At 39.4% G+C, this 16,629-nt stretch overlaps 9 protein-coding genes across 9 annotated transcripts; 6 read left to right on the top strand and 3 right to left on the bottom strand.

Moving 5' to 3' along the window:
* Positions 1 to 7: 7 nt before the first annotated feature.
* KQ657_000555 (uncharacterized protein) lies at positions 8 to 505 on the bottom strand (the record flags this gene model as incomplete). Its single annotated transcript, XM_043191393.1, has 1 exon — positions 8 to 505. The coding sequence occupies one exon, from the start codon at positions 503 to 505 to the stop codon at positions 8 to 10; it is 498 nt and encodes a 165-aa protein (XP_043049036.1).
* Positions 506 to 1,998: 1,493 nt separating this feature from the next.
* Positions 1,999 to 2,958, top strand: TRR1 (thioredoxin-disulfide reductase; the record flags this gene model as incomplete). Its single annotated transcript, XM_043191392.1, has 1 exon — positions 1,999 to 2,958. One exon carries the CDS (start codon positions 1,999 to 2,001, stop codon positions 2,956 to 2,958), a length of 960 nt encoding a protein of 319 aa, XP_043049035.1.
* Positions 2,959 to 3,106: 148 nt separating this feature from the next.
* On the top strand, positions 3,107 to 3,907 carry PEP12 (SNAP receptor; the record flags this gene model as incomplete). Its single annotated transcript, XM_043191391.1, has 1 exon — positions 3,107 to 3,907. One exon carries the CDS (start codon positions 3,107 to 3,109, stop codon positions 3,905 to 3,907), a length of 801 nt encoding a protein of 266 aa, XP_043049034.1.
* An 11-nt stretch (positions 3,908 to 3,918) lies between these two features.
* Positions 3,919 to 5,112, bottom strand: CIA1 (iron-sulfur cluster assembly protein; the record flags this gene model as incomplete). The annotated part of the gene is made up of 1 exon (XM_043191390.1): positions 3,919 to 5,112. The coding sequence occupies one exon, from the start codon at positions 5,110 to 5,112 to the stop codon at positions 3,919 to 3,921; it is 1,194 nt and encodes a 397-aa protein (XP_043049033.1).
* A 733-nt stretch (positions 5,113 to 5,845) lies between these two features.
* CYC2 (oxidoreductase) lies at positions 5,846 to 7,429 on the top strand (the record flags this gene model as incomplete). Its single annotated transcript, XM_043191389.1, has 1 exon — positions 5,846 to 7,429. The coding sequence occupies one exon, from the start codon at positions 5,846 to 5,848 to the stop codon at positions 7,427 to 7,429; it is 1,584 nt and encodes a 527-aa protein (XP_043049032.1).
* Positions 7,430 to 7,522: 93 nt separating this feature from the next.
* On the bottom strand, positions 7,523 to 10,546 carry HIR2 (uncharacterized protein; the record flags this gene model as incomplete). Its single annotated transcript, XM_043191388.1, has 1 exon — positions 7,523 to 10,546. One exon carries the CDS (start codon positions 10,544 to 10,546, stop codon positions 7,523 to 7,525), a length of 3,024 nt encoding a protein of 1,007 aa, XP_043049031.1.
* A 529-nt stretch (positions 10,547 to 11,075) lies between these two features.
* Positions 11,076 to 11,825, top strand: CKB2 (casein kinase 2 regulatory subunit; the record flags this gene model as incomplete). The annotated part of the gene is made up of 1 exon (XM_043191387.1): positions 11,076 to 11,825. The coding sequence occupies one exon, from the start codon at positions 11,076 to 11,078 to the stop codon at positions 11,823 to 11,825; it is 750 nt and encodes a 249-aa protein (XP_043049030.1).
* Positions 11,826 to 12,026: 201 nt separating this feature from the next.
* Positions 12,027 to 13,130, top strand: MSW1 (tryptophan--tRNA ligase; the record flags this gene model as incomplete). The annotated part of the gene is made up of 1 exon (XM_043191386.1): positions 12,027 to 13,130. The coding sequence occupies one exon, from the start codon at positions 12,027 to 12,029 to the stop codon at positions 13,128 to 13,130; it is 1,104 nt and encodes a 367-aa protein (XP_043049029.1).
* Positions 13,131 to 13,727: 597 nt separating this feature from the next.
* KQ657_000547 (uncharacterized protein) lies at positions 13,728 to 16,187 on the top strand (the record flags this gene model as incomplete). The annotated part of the gene is made up of 1 exon (XM_043191385.1): positions 13,728 to 16,187. One exon carries the CDS (start codon positions 13,728 to 13,730, stop codon positions 16,185 to 16,187), a length of 2,460 nt encoding a protein of 819 aa, XP_043049028.1.
* Positions 16,188 to 16,629: the final 442 nt, after the last annotated feature.

Genomic DNA, 16,629 nt, shown 5'->3' with positions numbered 1-16,629 from the left:
ACGTTTGCTATCGCTTTGAGCTCAATATAGTGGCTTCTTCAATAGGGTTATCTTTCTTTTCTGCTGCCTTCCATGGATCATTATCCTTGGTGGTGGTGTTGCTCTTAGACTGCTTCTGTTCTTCTTCCAACTTTAGTTTATCCAATTCCCTTTGTAGCTTTGTTTGGTGAATGTGTTCTAGTTCTTGCTTCTTTTGAGTCCATTTAAGATCAGCTTGCAGAGCCAATATCTTTATTCTTTCCTGACGGTTCTTGTCTTCGACCAATTCTTCTAAAGTTGGAGGCTCATATCTGGTTCTTCTGAGCCATTGGAGCCATTGAGGAGGGATCTTCTCGAAGTAATCCGCTTCAAAGATCTCCTTCTCCACTGGTTCCATCTTTCTTCTTAGTCTATCCATGTTACCATCCGGAGTGAATTCCCAATAAGTGTTCCCATTCAAATCGTAGCCCACAAAGAAACGTTTACGGAAAGGAATGTCTCTTCTGGCCTGCCAGCGATGTATCATTCGTTGCCAACTCGTATGCTTGTTCATGGTAATGGAGGAGGTATGTACTGAATAGCTATTAGTATATAGTATCATAATTCGGTGATGCCTGTTTGGTAATATAATTTGTACGGTGGTGTCACGTGCAACCATTTAGGGCTTGCTTAGATGATCTCCTTCTTTATCGCACACAAGAAGGTCATCAGTCAATGAAGACTACACCTTATAAACTGATTAAGTACAATCAATCACTGTATTATGACACGAGTGAAAAACGTATCGCATTTGCAACAGATAGCACCGATCCCCATTCAGCTTCAAAGTGATAATCAGCTTTCGCATATAACCAATGTCGTAGTTGGAGATTACAGGGATGTTAAGGGAGAGAAAGGTTTGTCATACATGTCATGGCCAATTCTGATTACATTAGATGACTCTCCTTATACGGGAATTCAAATTTATAGGCGGTATAGTGAGTTTGAGAAGCTTCGACAGGATCTTCTACAGAAATTCAAATATTCATCGACAGAGGTACCAGAGTTACCTGGGAAGGATGACTTTAGTTTGGACAGACTAAAGCGGAGCAGTCAATGGATCGAGAAACGTAGAAAGGGATTGCAATGGTTCATGAGCAATGTATTATTGAATCCCCGGTTTCAACAATTAGATGTCGTGATGAAGTTTATCAGCGGTTAAGAACAGAAACTTGGTAATGGTTTCGATTGTCATGCTAGGACAGCTAGCATTTTTCAGTCCACTATCAAGCCATCTGTTCACAGCCATCTGTTCACAGCCAACTTCTACTAACTAGTCACCAGTGCTGTCATGCGCTGGAACAAACGGAACACGCTTTAATCTAATACAACGAGACAATGGCGTTATTAATATTCGTTCTATCAATAGTTTAACACATTATGATGGTCGGTGTGGAATAAGCCATACCTTAACTTGGATGGGTATGGTCTGTGATCACTAATGCCACACCCGGGACAAAAGGTTGACCGAGGGCACCGATATTGTGTTTCGCACGACTTGTAGATTAGATCGAGGCCTACGATGAACGATGTCCGAAATACGACTATACAGCTTTAATACATAGGGGTATACAACGGTAGAACTGTGTACGTAGGCACACCAATATGTCGGTATAAATTTGAATACAGTGGTTAAATGGAGCAAATAGCAGCAGGTAAGTACGACCAGGTACAACTAGGTATATCTAGCTAGCATGTATTACACTAGTTAAAGTAATCAGAAGGATCATAAATCAAATGATGGCCTGGCCTGGCCCAGACCCTTCAGTTACCGCGCTACCAGTCGCACAATTTCTAAGCTGAAGAGGAAAAAAAAACCATATAAATAGACAAAGAAATCACATTCATTCATTCCTCTTCAATACTTTTAAAAATACTATTAGGGTTAATCCTTACTTGACTAAGAGCTTTCTGTTCAGTGATATTATCTGAACATAGATTTCAACCGTGAACTCATTACTTCAATTTGGAATAAGAAAAATGGTGCACAACAAAGTGACCATTATTGGATCCGGCCCAGCTGCTCATACTGCAGCCATTTATTTGGCAAGAGCTGAAATCAAGCCCACATTATATGAAGGGTTGTTGGCCAATGGTATTGCTGCCGGAGGACAATTAACCACCACCACTGAGATTGAGAACTTTCCTGGGTTCCCATTAGGAATCACTGGATCTGAATTAATGGATAAGATGAAGGAACAATCTGTTCGTTTTGGCACTGAAATTATTACTGAAACTATTAGTAAGGTTGATCTTTCACAAAGACCATTTAAATTATGGACCGAATGGAATGAAGATGGTGAACCCATTACCACTGATTCTATTGTAATTGCCACTGGAGCCTCTGCCAAAAGAATGCATTTACCTGGTGAAGATACTTATTGGCAACAAGGTATATCTGCTTGTGCCGTTTGTGATGGAGCGGTTCCAATTTTCAGAAACAGACCATTGGCAGTTATTGGAGGTGGAGATTCTGCTTGTGAAGAAGCTTTATTTTTAACCAAGTATGGTTCCAAGGTTTATTTACTTGTTAGAAGAGATCAATTAAGAGCTTCGACCATTATGCAAAAGAGAGTTCAAAACAATGAAAAGTTGGAAATTCTTTGGAATACTGAAGCCTTATCTGCTGAAGGTGATGGTAAGACTTTACAATCATTGAAGATTGTTAACAATAAGACTAAGGTTGAATCTGATTTAGCTGTTAATGGATTATTCTATGCCATTGGTCATACTCCAGCCACTAAGATTTTTGCCGGACAACTTGATACTGATGAATCTGGTTATATTCTTACTAAGCCTGGTACAGCCGAAACTTCAATTCCTGGTGTTTTCGCTGCTGGTGATGTTCAAGATAAGAAATATAGACAAGCAATTACTTCTGCTGGTTCTGGATGTATGGCAGCATTAGATTGTGAAAAGTTTTTATCTGAACAAGAGTAAGATAGATAGGGAATTAAATAGATTTTGAATGTAATAGATTTGTTAATGGGGTGTAGCCAGTAGTGTATAATAGTGTGTTGATGCTGTTAGAATTATTTCCCGCGAATAACCGAACTATAATCCACAACCCTTCTTTACCATTTCACCAATGTCATTTGCTAATAGTAACGATCAACCAGACATCGAGGACGCTCAGGATGGGTTCACGGAGTACCCTGAGTTCAGCACCATCGCCAAACGAGTAGAAGATGCGCTTGCTCGGATCAACACTCAGGAGTTGGGTGTTCTTCGAGAGGCAATAAAGAACCACGACAACACCAAGGGAGCGGGGATGGTGGAGAAGGTCACACAACAATATAGAGAGATCAACGACTGGGTCAAGAGTCTTAGTGAGCAAATAGAAGATGCACGGGCCAATCATGAAGATGTCACTACCATCAAGTATCTTCAACAGAAGGAGGCTATAGTGATCAAATTGGTTAAGAATAGTATTACTCGGTTCCGAGAACTTAAGAACAAGATAGAGGCCTTTAGTCTTTTAGCCATGGACGAGGAACAACATCAACAATACCAACAATATCAACATCAGCAAGAACAGAGGACCACGGACGACTCTGTTCAGATCAACTATGAGCCTATTAATAGTGAAGAGTTGGAACAACAAACGCTTGAGATTCAACAGAGAGAACGAGAGATCCACAGAATCCAACAAGACACGTCGACTATCAACGAGATCTTTCAGAATCTTCAATCTATAGTGGAAGAACAACAAGTGACTGTTGATTCCATAGAAGCCAATTTATACAACTACAATGAAGATGCTAGAGGTGCGAGTCATGAGCTTCGAAGAGCAGAACGATACCAAAGAAGAGCAGGAGGTAGAATGGCTTGTTGTTTGATTATATTATTAGTGGTAGCAGCTATTGTAATGCTTGGAATACTATTATAACTTTGTCTCTGTTAACTACTGTTCCATATATTTACCATTCCATCATCACCAGCAGATACTATGACTTCTGTTGTTCCATCGTCTAATATAGACCACGTGACACAGTTGATTTCATTTATCCCATGGCCATTCTCCTTCACTTGTTCAATGGTCCATTGACGGTCATCGCTACTGTCTTGCTTGTAGACGACTATTTTGCCATCCGCTCCACTGCTTACGATTCTGCCTGAATAGGGGGACCAGGCAACAGAGTAAATGGAGTACTGGTGCACTGCTGGCAAGATGGTTTCCAATTCCCATATTTGATCATCATGAGTATGTTTGATGGACGAAGGTAAACGTTCAGCAGTAGCAGCAGTAGCAGGAGCAGATGAAGATGAGCCTGCTGCTGACGAGCTCCATATTCTAACACTCAAATCATCTGAGCAAGATACCAATCTTATTTTGTCAGTGTCACTCCTCTGTGATGGCTCAAATTGAGAGCACCAAACAGTACCAGTATGACCATTTAATATGGTCGCACAATCCCAATCATCTTCACCATCTTCCTTAACATAAACTCTGATAGTATCATCATAACTACTCAGAGCTAACATGTTACGGTTATCGCACCAAGAAACGTGTTTGACGTCTTGATCATGGTCATTAAACACTGCCACACATTCAAACTCATCTAATGTCTGAGGATCGGTTTCCCATATCCAAACCGTTTTATCTCTAGAGCAACTGGCCAAATACTGACCTGTATGATTCCAAGCAACGGCTTTGACTTCATTCTCATGGCCCTCTATTAATGCCATAAGCATCCATTCATTATTACTGGAACAAAGGATATCTTTGACTGCTTGTACATTTGAGTCATCCGAGTCATCCAACTTATCTGACTCCAACTCATCCAATTCTTCAGGTTCATCGATTCCCCACACGGAGATGTTCAGATCAAAGGACCCATTGGCCACTACTGGTAGATCGACGGGTTCTCCTGTTTGCAAACCGTTGACTGGAGGTTGGAAGGCAACAGACCGTATAGATCTCTTATGGGCATCTTCTAGAACGGCTACTTGGGGGAAGTGTTGTTTGGCCAGGAGCTTGTAGATCTTTGACGTCTTGTCCGTGGAAGATGTTGCAAGCAATGGTAATGATTGATGACTGGCCACGCTCCAGCACTTGTCTTTATGAGCAGCAATTGATGCTATGAGATTCATCAAGAACAGAAGTAGTTTAGTAGTGTAACAGTGGTTATTAGGTACAATGTTAGTATACTTTGTATAGTGTCGTTGATAATTTTCACTTGATTTAGTAAGAGCACGAATAAAGTAGTGGATAGAGATAAGAGTAATGATGAAAGGAGAGGTGCCCACTGTATTACCGTGCTGTACTGCTACCGCTACTGTACTGTAACGGTACAGGAATAGCACAGCAATAGCACAGCAATAGTAATGTGGTAACAATTAGTAGTTGGTAACACAATGCCTCTGTAAAGTGGACGTTAACCTGTGATCAAACAATTTTAGCTACAATAAGTCATAATGTGCTCTATTATAGAGTGGAGTGATAGAATGGACTTAGAGTAGACTCAAGTTCTATGTCATTAGTTACGGACCTAAGTGCAGCGGACTTGAGTACAACCAGCTTATGTGGACTGAAGTACTGTGGGTTTAAAATGCGCTTATGTAGTATGGCATTCAATACGGACTCAACTTAAGTAATAAGCTATTCAACACGGACTTAAACTTACCATTGGTTACACGACTCTTCTATTATCATTCTCAACCATATTAAGTACAAACCTACTATAGATAACAGTATAGAACTGTAATTCCACTTTCAGACGTAAGATGCCCAATTAGGTAAGCGGTGTCGCGCTCATCTCTGTCCACTAAATCAAATAGTATCTTGATACTCACCATCACCAACACCACACAACTCATTAGCATCATGCTTCCATTCGTCCGTCGATCTAAGTCCAGACCGCCTCATTGGCTCATCACCAGGTTCAAATCAGACGTCAACTCCAACAAACACTTACAACCAAGGAAACAAACCAATAATAACAATACACCAGCACCTGCTTCAGACACTTCATCAACTTCGTCATCGTCCAAAGCAGCACCAGCTCCATGGACTTCCCAAACATCTGTTTCTCATCTTCTTAAGAAGAATACCAAGCCATACGTTCCCAAATTGAAGCATGACCGGTTGACGTACGAATACCCCGGTCTTCCTAACAAAGACGAATACACCACTAAAATAAAGCCTACCAAAACCACAACCAGATGGTCAAGATACCTTCCCAAGATGTTGGGGGTTCTTGTGTTGGTTTGGGGTGGGTATACTATCAAAGTGTGGTTCTATCCCCCAGATGAAGGAGGCGAAGATGCTCGAGAACTCTTAAGTCCTAACAAGTTCCACAAGTTCATCATTACCCATAAGGAACAAATCGATGATGATCATTTCCTCATTGAAATCCAACCTAAATATACCCATTGGCAATATAGTTATATCCTGAATTATGAATCCAAAACCATTTGGAATGGTGATAGAATTTGGTCTGTTGAAGTGAAACACCCGGACATCTCTGTGGTGCGGAGTTATACTCCCTTACCCTTTTACTTTATGAAATCAGAATACACTAGAAGAGGTGAACGGAAACCCATGTTGAGAGTCATCCATAACGAGAACGTCGACTATGACATGAATGGAGTCATGACGTTGTATGTTAAAAGGTACAATGATGGGGAAGTATCAAGATACATTACCAGCAAAAACATTGGTGAAGAAATAGAATTAAGAGGCCCTTATGAAGAATACAAGTTCCCCTATCATCCCGGGAAGAAGTATCATCAAAGACCCACTTTTAAAGATTTACCTTCCCATATTGAATCGGAACATATGGCTGAAAGAGCCAGACAATTGAACAGGGTTCCCAAATATGATAACATCACCTTCTATGGTGCTGGTACAGGAATAGCTCCATTATTGCAATTGGTCTTCTCTAGAAATCCATACAGAGGATTTATTACTGTTCATTATTCCGCTCAGAAACCTGGAGAATTGAAGCCTTTTGAAAGGTATTTGTTCTTCTTGGAAAAACTTGACCGAGTCAAATTAAACTATCATTATGACTCGGAACCTTCATCCAAGTTAAAGCAAAGTGACATCGAGAAGCCCGGGAAACCTCATTTTATCACCGATAAGCAGAAACAAGAGATGAATAAGTTGACTGAGACTGAACAATTGAAATATAGACTTCAATTATTGGAACAAGATCAAGGTAAAGTTCAAGATCAGGATCAGCAGTCAAACCTAACTAGAGGCCCAAGATACGAAAATGCTCTTCAATATGCTCAGGTTACTTCGAAGCTTCTTAAGGATGCTTCCTCTTTTGCAATAGTATGTGGTCCTCAAGGGTACATGGAGTATGTGTGTGGCTCCAAGGTGTTGAATACTGGAGAGCAAGGTCCTGTTGAAGGTCTATTGGCCAAGAAAGGGTGGAATTCTGCCAATGTCTTTAAGTTGTGACCATATAACCATCATGTATATAATCATCATAACCATTATTTATAACCATTATTTATAACCATCATATATATACCATCAGGTAAACCAAGTCATTTACAATTGTATTCCATCAACGTCATTGACAAGTACTCCTATCTTCTTAGCAAAGTGTACCAACACACGTTGTGAGTCACGATATGAGGCACAAGATAATATCACTTCCTTAAGCAATAGAATTCGATCTAATCCACATATCAATTGGCTCAGTTCATCCTTTTCCTTTAATAGTTGATCACAAATATCAAATAACTTAGCCTTATGTCCCAACTCACATAATCTTTGAACATAAGTCACAAAGAACCTCTTGAAGTCTTTGGTTTCTCCCAATATCTGACAACAAAGAATCCTATTTTCCAAATGACTTAGCGATATGGTGTTTTCCAAGCTTTCAAACCCTTCCTTCATGATCATGTTCTTTGAGATCTTATTGAAATACTTGCCTCTACCAGCACGGTTTCTCTTGATGATTTCTTCATTTGTCTTGTGCTCCAAGAGATCAATAATAGAAGGCTCTTCACTAGTACCAATTGGCTTCTTGGTGTTGTCATCATTACTATCCCAATAATGAGACCCAAACGCCCACCATGATTCGGTTATGGTCTGCCATGATTCCAATGCTGAGTTGAATAAATACCCAGACCCATTGGCAAGAGTAGCTATGGGTATACCACTTCTGGTAACTGAACACATGGTGATGTTTTCTGATCTCGAAATGGCATCATTCTGATTTTTGGACGCAAGATTGAGTAGAGGAGTCAATTGAGTATTAATATGAACAGTCTTTGTCTCAAGATCCCATACAAAAAGATCACCCACGCATGTAACAGCCATTAAATATTTATCAAAACTTTCCAAAAAGGATAAGGGAGCTCCAAGTACTAATGGTGGTAGCAATCTCTTTCCGGATAGCTTGGAATATACTATTATTTGTCCATCAGATGTACAGACTGACCATACTTGAGATCCTTCTGTTGCCAATTGAATGAAACGAGGAATAAAATCACACCAAAGCATTTTGTCTTTCTTATAATAGGTGACTCTTGACGGTCTAGTCTCATTTCCAGAACCATTCTTCACATCAAATACAAATACCTCTTCCATTTTGGATGAGATGGTGAAACTCATCCGTATTTTAGGTACCGATAGTCTTACTTTAGAAAATGTAACGTTAGGATTCGTTATCACCGATCCAATAAACTTAACTGGTTCAAGATCTCTCTTCAACTTTTTGCTTGAGGGTCCATTGGTCCCAGTACTACTGTCGTTATTAGTTTGACTTCGTTTGAATTCTCGGTGTAAGCTTTCAGTAACGGAATACGATGGCTTATCAAATTCCATTGGTGTCTTTGTAGTCATATGAGCCAGAAATTGGCTGTTCCCATTGGCTGCATTAGCAATAACATCAGTTTGAGTTTTTGTTTTAGTAATAAGTGTAGGTTGAATACGTTTCTTGCCATTTTTCATCACCACTTTATTTAACGTAGGTTTGTTAATAACTGGAGGTGTGGAAGTGGCTCCATTCTTCGTACTAAAAGAAGATGATGAGGGTAAAGAGTCCATTTGGGTAGCTGTATTACCCCCTTTAGACAGTCGAGATTCCATTGCATTGAGTAAAGCATCACCGGCCATCTCTGGGGCATCCATTTCTGGAGCAGGTGGGATTTCTGGAATTAAACTAGTTGATTCTCCGGATTTAAGATCTGAAGAATTGTGATTGCTGTTCGAAAGTTTATTTGACTCTTCCACACTTGAATTAGAGATCTTCCCATTCTTTTCATTCTTTTCAATTGTACTTGCAATAGTAATATCGACTGCATCTTTTTGATTTAAATATTCAATTGGAGGAGCATTCTTTTTAGAAGTTTGCACTTCATATTTATGATTCAATGGTTTCAAATATTCCTTTTCAAACTTCATCAAATGGTCAAGCTTTTCCTTACTAATTTCAATTCCTAAATCAGAGTCTTCAAATCGACATATTGATAAATGGCCATCCTGAGATGCAAGATAAAGACAGTTCCCTTCACTATTCCAGCACATATCAACTACAGGTGCTGATGATATGTCATTCATAACAAGTAATGGGGTATCCTTTGTAGTGTTCCAGATAGCCAATACTTTATCAGACCCAGCAGAAGCCAATATGGAATAAATTCGTTCTGGGTCAGAAGTGTTCTGATAAATTTTAGGATTAAAGCTTATGACTTCACAGCTATAATCATGACCCACTAGACTCACTTTATGTTGCCATTGAAGAGACCTGGAAACAAGAGAAATTAGGGAAGTCGAGTTCCTATTGGCAGAAGGAATACTTGCAAATTCACCGTCTGGAGACCAAGATATTCTTTTATATTTGGAGTTAAAAGCCTGTTTGTTGATAATTTTGGAGATCTTGGAAATGAGTCTAAATTGATAGAAATCATTGACAAAGGCATATTGGAATAGGTAGATCAAAGTATCATCACCAATCGACATAAGATAATTATTAGTTGGATCAAAGGCTAAACTTCGTTGGATGACAAACGGATGTTTACCTCCGTTGATTAAGGATGTTAAAGTCTGATGGGTATGTTTCTTGATATCATATAAATGGATCTCTCCATAACTTGTGCTCCAGGCAACAAGTCTACCATCGTGAGACCAAGAGATATCTATGACCGAGTCAACTTCAACCAAATCGGAGTCAGAATCAAAGTCAATCTCTGACTTACATTGAGGATAAGGGTATATTCTCAGACTCAACTGATCTATATGGATGTATAATTGATTGTTTTCATCACCAGTAATTAAGGTGCTTTCATTGGTAGGTGACCATCGAACCAGGGTCACTGGACATTTGTGTACTGCTATAGTTGATATAGGATCAGGACCCTTAACATCGTCAACACTAGCATTGGTGATCTTATCTCCGTCTGGGCCTGTTGTAGTAGATGTAAGGAGGTCTGTTAGTTGGAGTGCGTTCCAAATGTAAACAGTGCCATCTTTACCACCTGTGGCCAACTTTTGATTGGACGAGTTGAGGGAAATCAGATCTATCAGGGACTTGTGAAGCGCATTTGGGAGTTGAATGAAGCGCATCGTATGAGGAGGGACGAGAAGCAGCAAATACTATGCGGAGATGGTAAGTCGTATCTCAGATCACAAGCAGATACTAGCACACAGTCAGTCAGTCACTAAGTCAATCAGTCAATCAGTTACTCAGTCACTCAATCAATCAGTTACTCAGTCACTCAAACACGCAGTCACTCAATCACTGACTCACTCACTCAAGCAAACAAATACACAGTCTATCAGACAATCAGACAATCAGTCACTCTGTCACTCACTCAGACACTCCGTCTGTTGAGCGAACTGTATCTAGGCCTTTGAATTTGTGCCGAAAATTTTTACTATGATAAACTTGATAGCGTAAAGCACCGGTGTGTTTCCATACAAGTATTGTCACCATCTTCATCGGATGTATATCACCATCATATCATAATAGCAGTGTACTATATTATCGCATTAGACCGACCCAATAAGACTGTGCTGTACAGATAGAAGACTAAGCAAGACAGACTACAACAAGGCAGACTACTCACAGTGCCACAATACACAACACTGTATGATGACTTCTATTCCAGCTGACCAATACGTTACAGATACAAGCACGGATATCACCGAATACTGGATAGACTTGTTTCTTGGTATCAAGGGGAATGAATATTTCTGTGATATCGATGATGACTACATTCGTGACCGGTTCAATTTGACTGGTTTGGCTCAGGAAGTATCCCATCTAAGTTTATTGGTTGACCTTATCACTGATGCCATAGATATGGATAATGATGATCGTTCTGATGAGAACCGTAAGAATACCGAACACGATGCTCGGGTGTTATATGGTCTAATCCATGCCAGATATATCTTAACTCTGAGAGGGTTAACCAAGATGTTTGATAAGTTTAGAACTGGAGATTTTGGTTTTTGTCCAAGAGTTAATTGTGAATTACATCCCTTGTTACCCGTGGGGTTAAGTGATCAACCAAGAGTTGCTAGTGTCAAACTTTATTGTGCTAAGTGTGAAGACTTTTATAATCCAAAGTCAAATCGGCATGCTGTAGTTGATGGAGCATATTTTGGTAGATCTTTCCCAGCAATGTTTCTACTCAATTATCAACAAGCTATACCTGTTCATTCCAAACAAACATACGTGCCCCGTTTGTTTGGTTTCAAACTTCATGAATATTCAAAGTTGGATAGATGGCGACAATTACAACGGTTGAAGTTGGAAGATCGTTTACGTAAAGATAATGTTGAAATCGATGATGTTCAAGGGGGATTTGAAACTTCCAAAAAGGAATCACAAGGGCCTTAAAGGTGTATTTTTAGTCATATTTAAAATGTTATTGATTGCTAGAGAGTGGATGTAGTTTATGGGTTGTAGTTCACGATTGTTCTCACGTGACATACAGGTATCCAGTGGTTTTTTCCAGTATTTGTCACGTGACTTGGAGAGGTTGAAAATGGATCAACTTCATTTGACCACTACCTTTAATACAGTGTACTTTACCTCTACATGCGGCAATTGATACGGCAGTATGCCACTGTGCAAACAGTCACACAAATAGGAGCATTCCCACTGAATTCAACTATTTACCTGTTGATTCAGCCAACTGGTAGAATCCATCTTGGGAATTATCTCGGTGCAGTGAGGAATTGGAAAGATTTAGCTCAAGAATCTTCTAGCCAAGACATACCTTCTAATTGTATATTTGGTACTGCTGATTTACATGCTATTACTGTATTCAAGGAACCCACGGAGCTCAAGAAGTTTAGATATGAAACTTTGGCCAGTTTACTATCGGCAGGTTTAGATCCAACAAAATGTATTTTGTATCATCAACTGTCAGTACCTGAACACAGTCAACTTTCATGGATCTTTACATGTTTGACCAATATTGGAAGTTTGAACCGAATGACCCAATGGAAACTGAAAGCTCATCTAAATGATAGTGGTAGTTTGTTTGATGAAGAAGTAGGGAAGGCTAAAGCCGGATTATTATGCTATCCAGTATTACAAGCAGCTGATGTATTGCTATATAAGGCAACTCATGTACCTGTTGGAGATGACCAAAGTCAACATTTGGAATTGACAAGAGGTATAGCCACTACTTTCAATCATAGCTATAAGACTAATATGTTTCCTTTACCAAAGACACTCTTAACTCCGACCAAGAAGATTCTTTCCCTTAGAAACCCCGACAAGAAGATGTCCAAGTCAGATCCCGATCAGAATTCGTGTATCTATGTTAACGAACAACCCGAGGCAATTGCCAAAAAGATCAGGAAGGCAACTACAGATTCAATCCAAGGTGGTATATACTATGATCCCGACGGAAGACCGGGAGTCTCTAATCTCATTAACATAGTCAGTGGAATCACCCGAAAGTCAATTGATGATACAGTTAAAGACATGGAATGGATGACTAATCACAAACAATTGAAAGACTATGTCACCGAAGTCATTGTGGAAGAATTGAAACCTCGTAGACACTTATTTGATGAACTCATGACCGATAAGGCTTATTTAGAGCAAATAGCCAATGAAGGCAGTAGAAAAGCTAGGGAGATAGCCACGACTAATATGGACCAAATTAATAAGTTAATTGGGTTTGATTAATATAGTCATTGCTACTGTTACTATAACAGTGTACATACTACAACAGTGTACATACTATAGACACTATACCTATATAAATTCTTATACATAAACACCATTAACTCTGCATATACTATGTAGTAGTCATTATAACTCCAGTATTCTCGGTTTACACACTACCGGTCGCGAATTTGGCCGCGTCGCGTCGCGGTGGAATTGCAATGGCATTACCACTAACAACTTCTTTCTAACCACAACTATCCACTGCTTTTAAGAGACAAGCGAAGGTGGGAAGGAGTCCTGGTGATCCTAACAAGTGAATTGAGTAAGGCAGTTAAAAAAGCAATAAACAAAGTGGGTTTGACCAGACTAACAGAAGAGGGCACTAGAAAAAAGTAAACCTCTACTTCCTACTGAATTTGGTCCTTGTCAGAGTTCAACATCATCGGAATTAGCACGCTCGTCAGGCCTTGTGGGTTGCTGTTTTTGCCACTTGAAGTATCCTCCGTTGATATCCGCTTATTTTTCGGTGCATTTAATTGGTAGTAGCTGCTCCACCAGACTACTGCACTAGCTTCTTAGTATCATTGTTGTTGTTGTCATTATTCATTATTAATCATGAGTGAAGAACCACTGTGCAAAAGAATGCAAGTGAAAGTGCTCTACTCCTTCAACGACAGTAATACGGTGTTTATGTCGCGTTCAGCTTGTCAACATCAAGTCAAAGTGGTCGATATCCCCATGTGGAACTCAGATAACCTGGAAGAACAAATAGTCCTGTTAGGTGCTTTCGATTTGAAAGCTTGTATACAACAATTGGTTCAATCATCTCCAGAGAATTTTCGATTGTCAACTGAAGATTATGCCGTATACTATAAGGATATTACAGAACAACCAGAAGAACCTTATGTAGCCAATGGTGAGTTATCAAAGTTATTGGAGTCTGCTGATACTTATTTAATCCCCGGTAAAGTATGTCAGAATTACTCAGCAAGAGCTTTGTTTGGGAATTCGTCAAGTGCTTCATCGCATACATTGGAAGTCAGATTAAAACTTCATACAATCACAAGTCAATCAATACAGCTGCAGTTACAACCACAACAACAGCAACAGAAACAACAAGTTAATTCCATTCCAATGAAAAATTCATCATCAACTACTCCGGTCTCCACTACTGCATCACCAATATTTTTAAATGAGTCCACTACAGTGAAAAGATCTACGAATGATCACCGGTCACAATATGTTGTACCCAAACGTCCTCGAATTCAAAGTAATAATCAACCACAACCACTACAACAACAACCAACACGATCGTCTGCATCATCATCAACAAATGTTGGTGCCGTTAAAGCAACAAGGACAAAGTCTTTGCCGATATTCTATAATCCCCATAATCAAAGCATATTTAATATCATTGCAGCTGATAAAATGAATACCCAATCCAAATACGATTCAAAGAATATTCAAGACCGTTTCAAACTGGCTCCATTTCTTCGAGATAAGGTTGTGGAAAGCTCTGGATTTGTCACTTCAAGACAAAAGTCAATGGAACAACCTCAAAGAGCAATGAGAACGAGATCCATGTTAAATCAAAGAGTTGTTGATGACTCTCGAGTGAAACCTCATAGAATTGAGGAAGAAGAGGAAGAAGCAGAAGCAGTAATAGCAGATGCGCAAACAGAAGTATCGGAAGAAATTAATGGATCTAATTTCATTGATGAAGATGATGAAGATGATGCAGATTATGTTGAAGAGGGAAAAGAAGGTGATGATTATGATCGTAACACAAATAACACAACATTTCAATCATTACCAGATCTTGATGATTTGGATTCCAAAAAGACTCACACTTTGCCCAATAATAAATTACCTCATAATCATGGACTTATTTGTGTTAACAACAATTGTGCCACCAATGATTCTATTGCATGGAGATATTTTGAAACAGGATATCATCCCAATTATCATCAAATACATAACGCTACTGAGTTTTCCAAGGAGTATTTTGATGGAATGTTTGGACCGTTATGTAACGCCTGTTACTTATTTCTAAGAAATAAGGGTTTCATGAGACCATTATCAGTTGTCAAAAAGTATTTACAACAGCAAAGATATAAGCGGGAAGTAAAGCAGAAGGAGGAGTATGCTGAAAGACAACGAATAAGCAATTCAAGAAAGCAACACACAAACTCTAACAAAGGCAAGGTTTCTTCAAGTTCTCCACATAAATTTGCTACCCCATTGCATACTCCATCAGCCATTAATCAAGTGATACAGAGTAATTCAAAGAACAATCGAGCAAACAATATCCCATCTGCTTCAGATGCAAGACTCACGCCCAACTATAATGATTTGAATGAGTTTATGAATCAATTAAATTCGTTTGGAGGTCCTTTAACGGACATCGATATGCCCAATCAAGATCCGGGTTTGACACCACCTATGATAGCCACCAAATCGAATACGAGAGTAATCAATCTATTTGAGGCTGGTGGAGATCGGAAAGCAAGTGTTGGTGGTAGTAATAGTGAAGAATCCTTAGATCAAATTATTCAAAAATCGTTAAATGAAACTGGTTCAAGTCCCAATAATGAGTGGATCGGCAATCTATTTGAAAAGACTCCCAGAGATCAAACACCAGGGGAATCAAATAATAATCGGACCCCATTAGATGAGATTGAAAATCAAGATACAACAAAGCTTGATTTGTCAGCACATCATACTGGTTTAGATTTTTCTGATGATCGTAATGAAGGTGTTTCCAAAATAGCCAATATGCCTTCGTCACCATTGATGGGGGGAGGACAAAGAAATGGAGACGTCTTCACCAATGGGATGCATACTGATTTGAGTTCCTTAGTGGAAAATAACCATCTGCTATTCAATTCTTCATCACCAAATAAGGCTGTTAGACATGACACAACCATGTCGTGGAGTCATTATAATGAAGCCAAGAGTCTTAATAGGAAATTGGGGTCCACTCCTAATGGTGATTATTATGATCAAGAGGAGATTGTCAAACACAAATATACGCTGGGAACTAATAAAAATTTGTTTCAACAACAAACGGAGTAAAGAGGAATAAATAGCATAAGAATAGAAAAGAATAGAAAAGAATTGCATACACAGAGCTCGACCTCTATTTAAACCTTGTGGGCAAAGGAGGGAAATAATACTTTGGGTATTTTGGCTTAGTTGAGACTTCGCCATTTCCCATGCGATTTGGTTTCTCCTTACTACTGTTCCTTGGCTTCTGCTGAGTACTGCTCTCTGACTTCTCCCTACTCTTTGGCTTCTTTGAGAGACTGCAAAGGACACCAGCCGCCTCGGTGGGAGACAACGACCTTTTGGAAGCACGTCCATTGGGGTGTCTGTCTGTCATAGATGTAGCAGGGGGGGGCATCACTGGAGTCCTCGTCGTATCTCTCTTAACTGTAATTTTATTGGTGATAGCGTACCGACTCACATCAGTAGTGGTCTTAGTGATTAGTATGGTATTAGGAGAGAGAATGGTCCA

The sequence above is a fragment of the Scheffersomyces spartinae genome, assembly GCF_019049425.1.
Source record: "Scheffersomyces spartinae strain ARV_011 chromosome Unknown scaffold_11, whole genome shotgun sequence".
NCBI classification, from domain to species: domain Eukaryota; kingdom Fungi; phylum Ascomycota; class Pichiomycetes; order Serinales; family Debaryomycetaceae; genus Lizanozyma; species Lizanozyma spartinae.
Note: the sequence above shows the minus strand (reverse complement) of the source record. Positions and strands in the feature narration are given on the sequence as shown.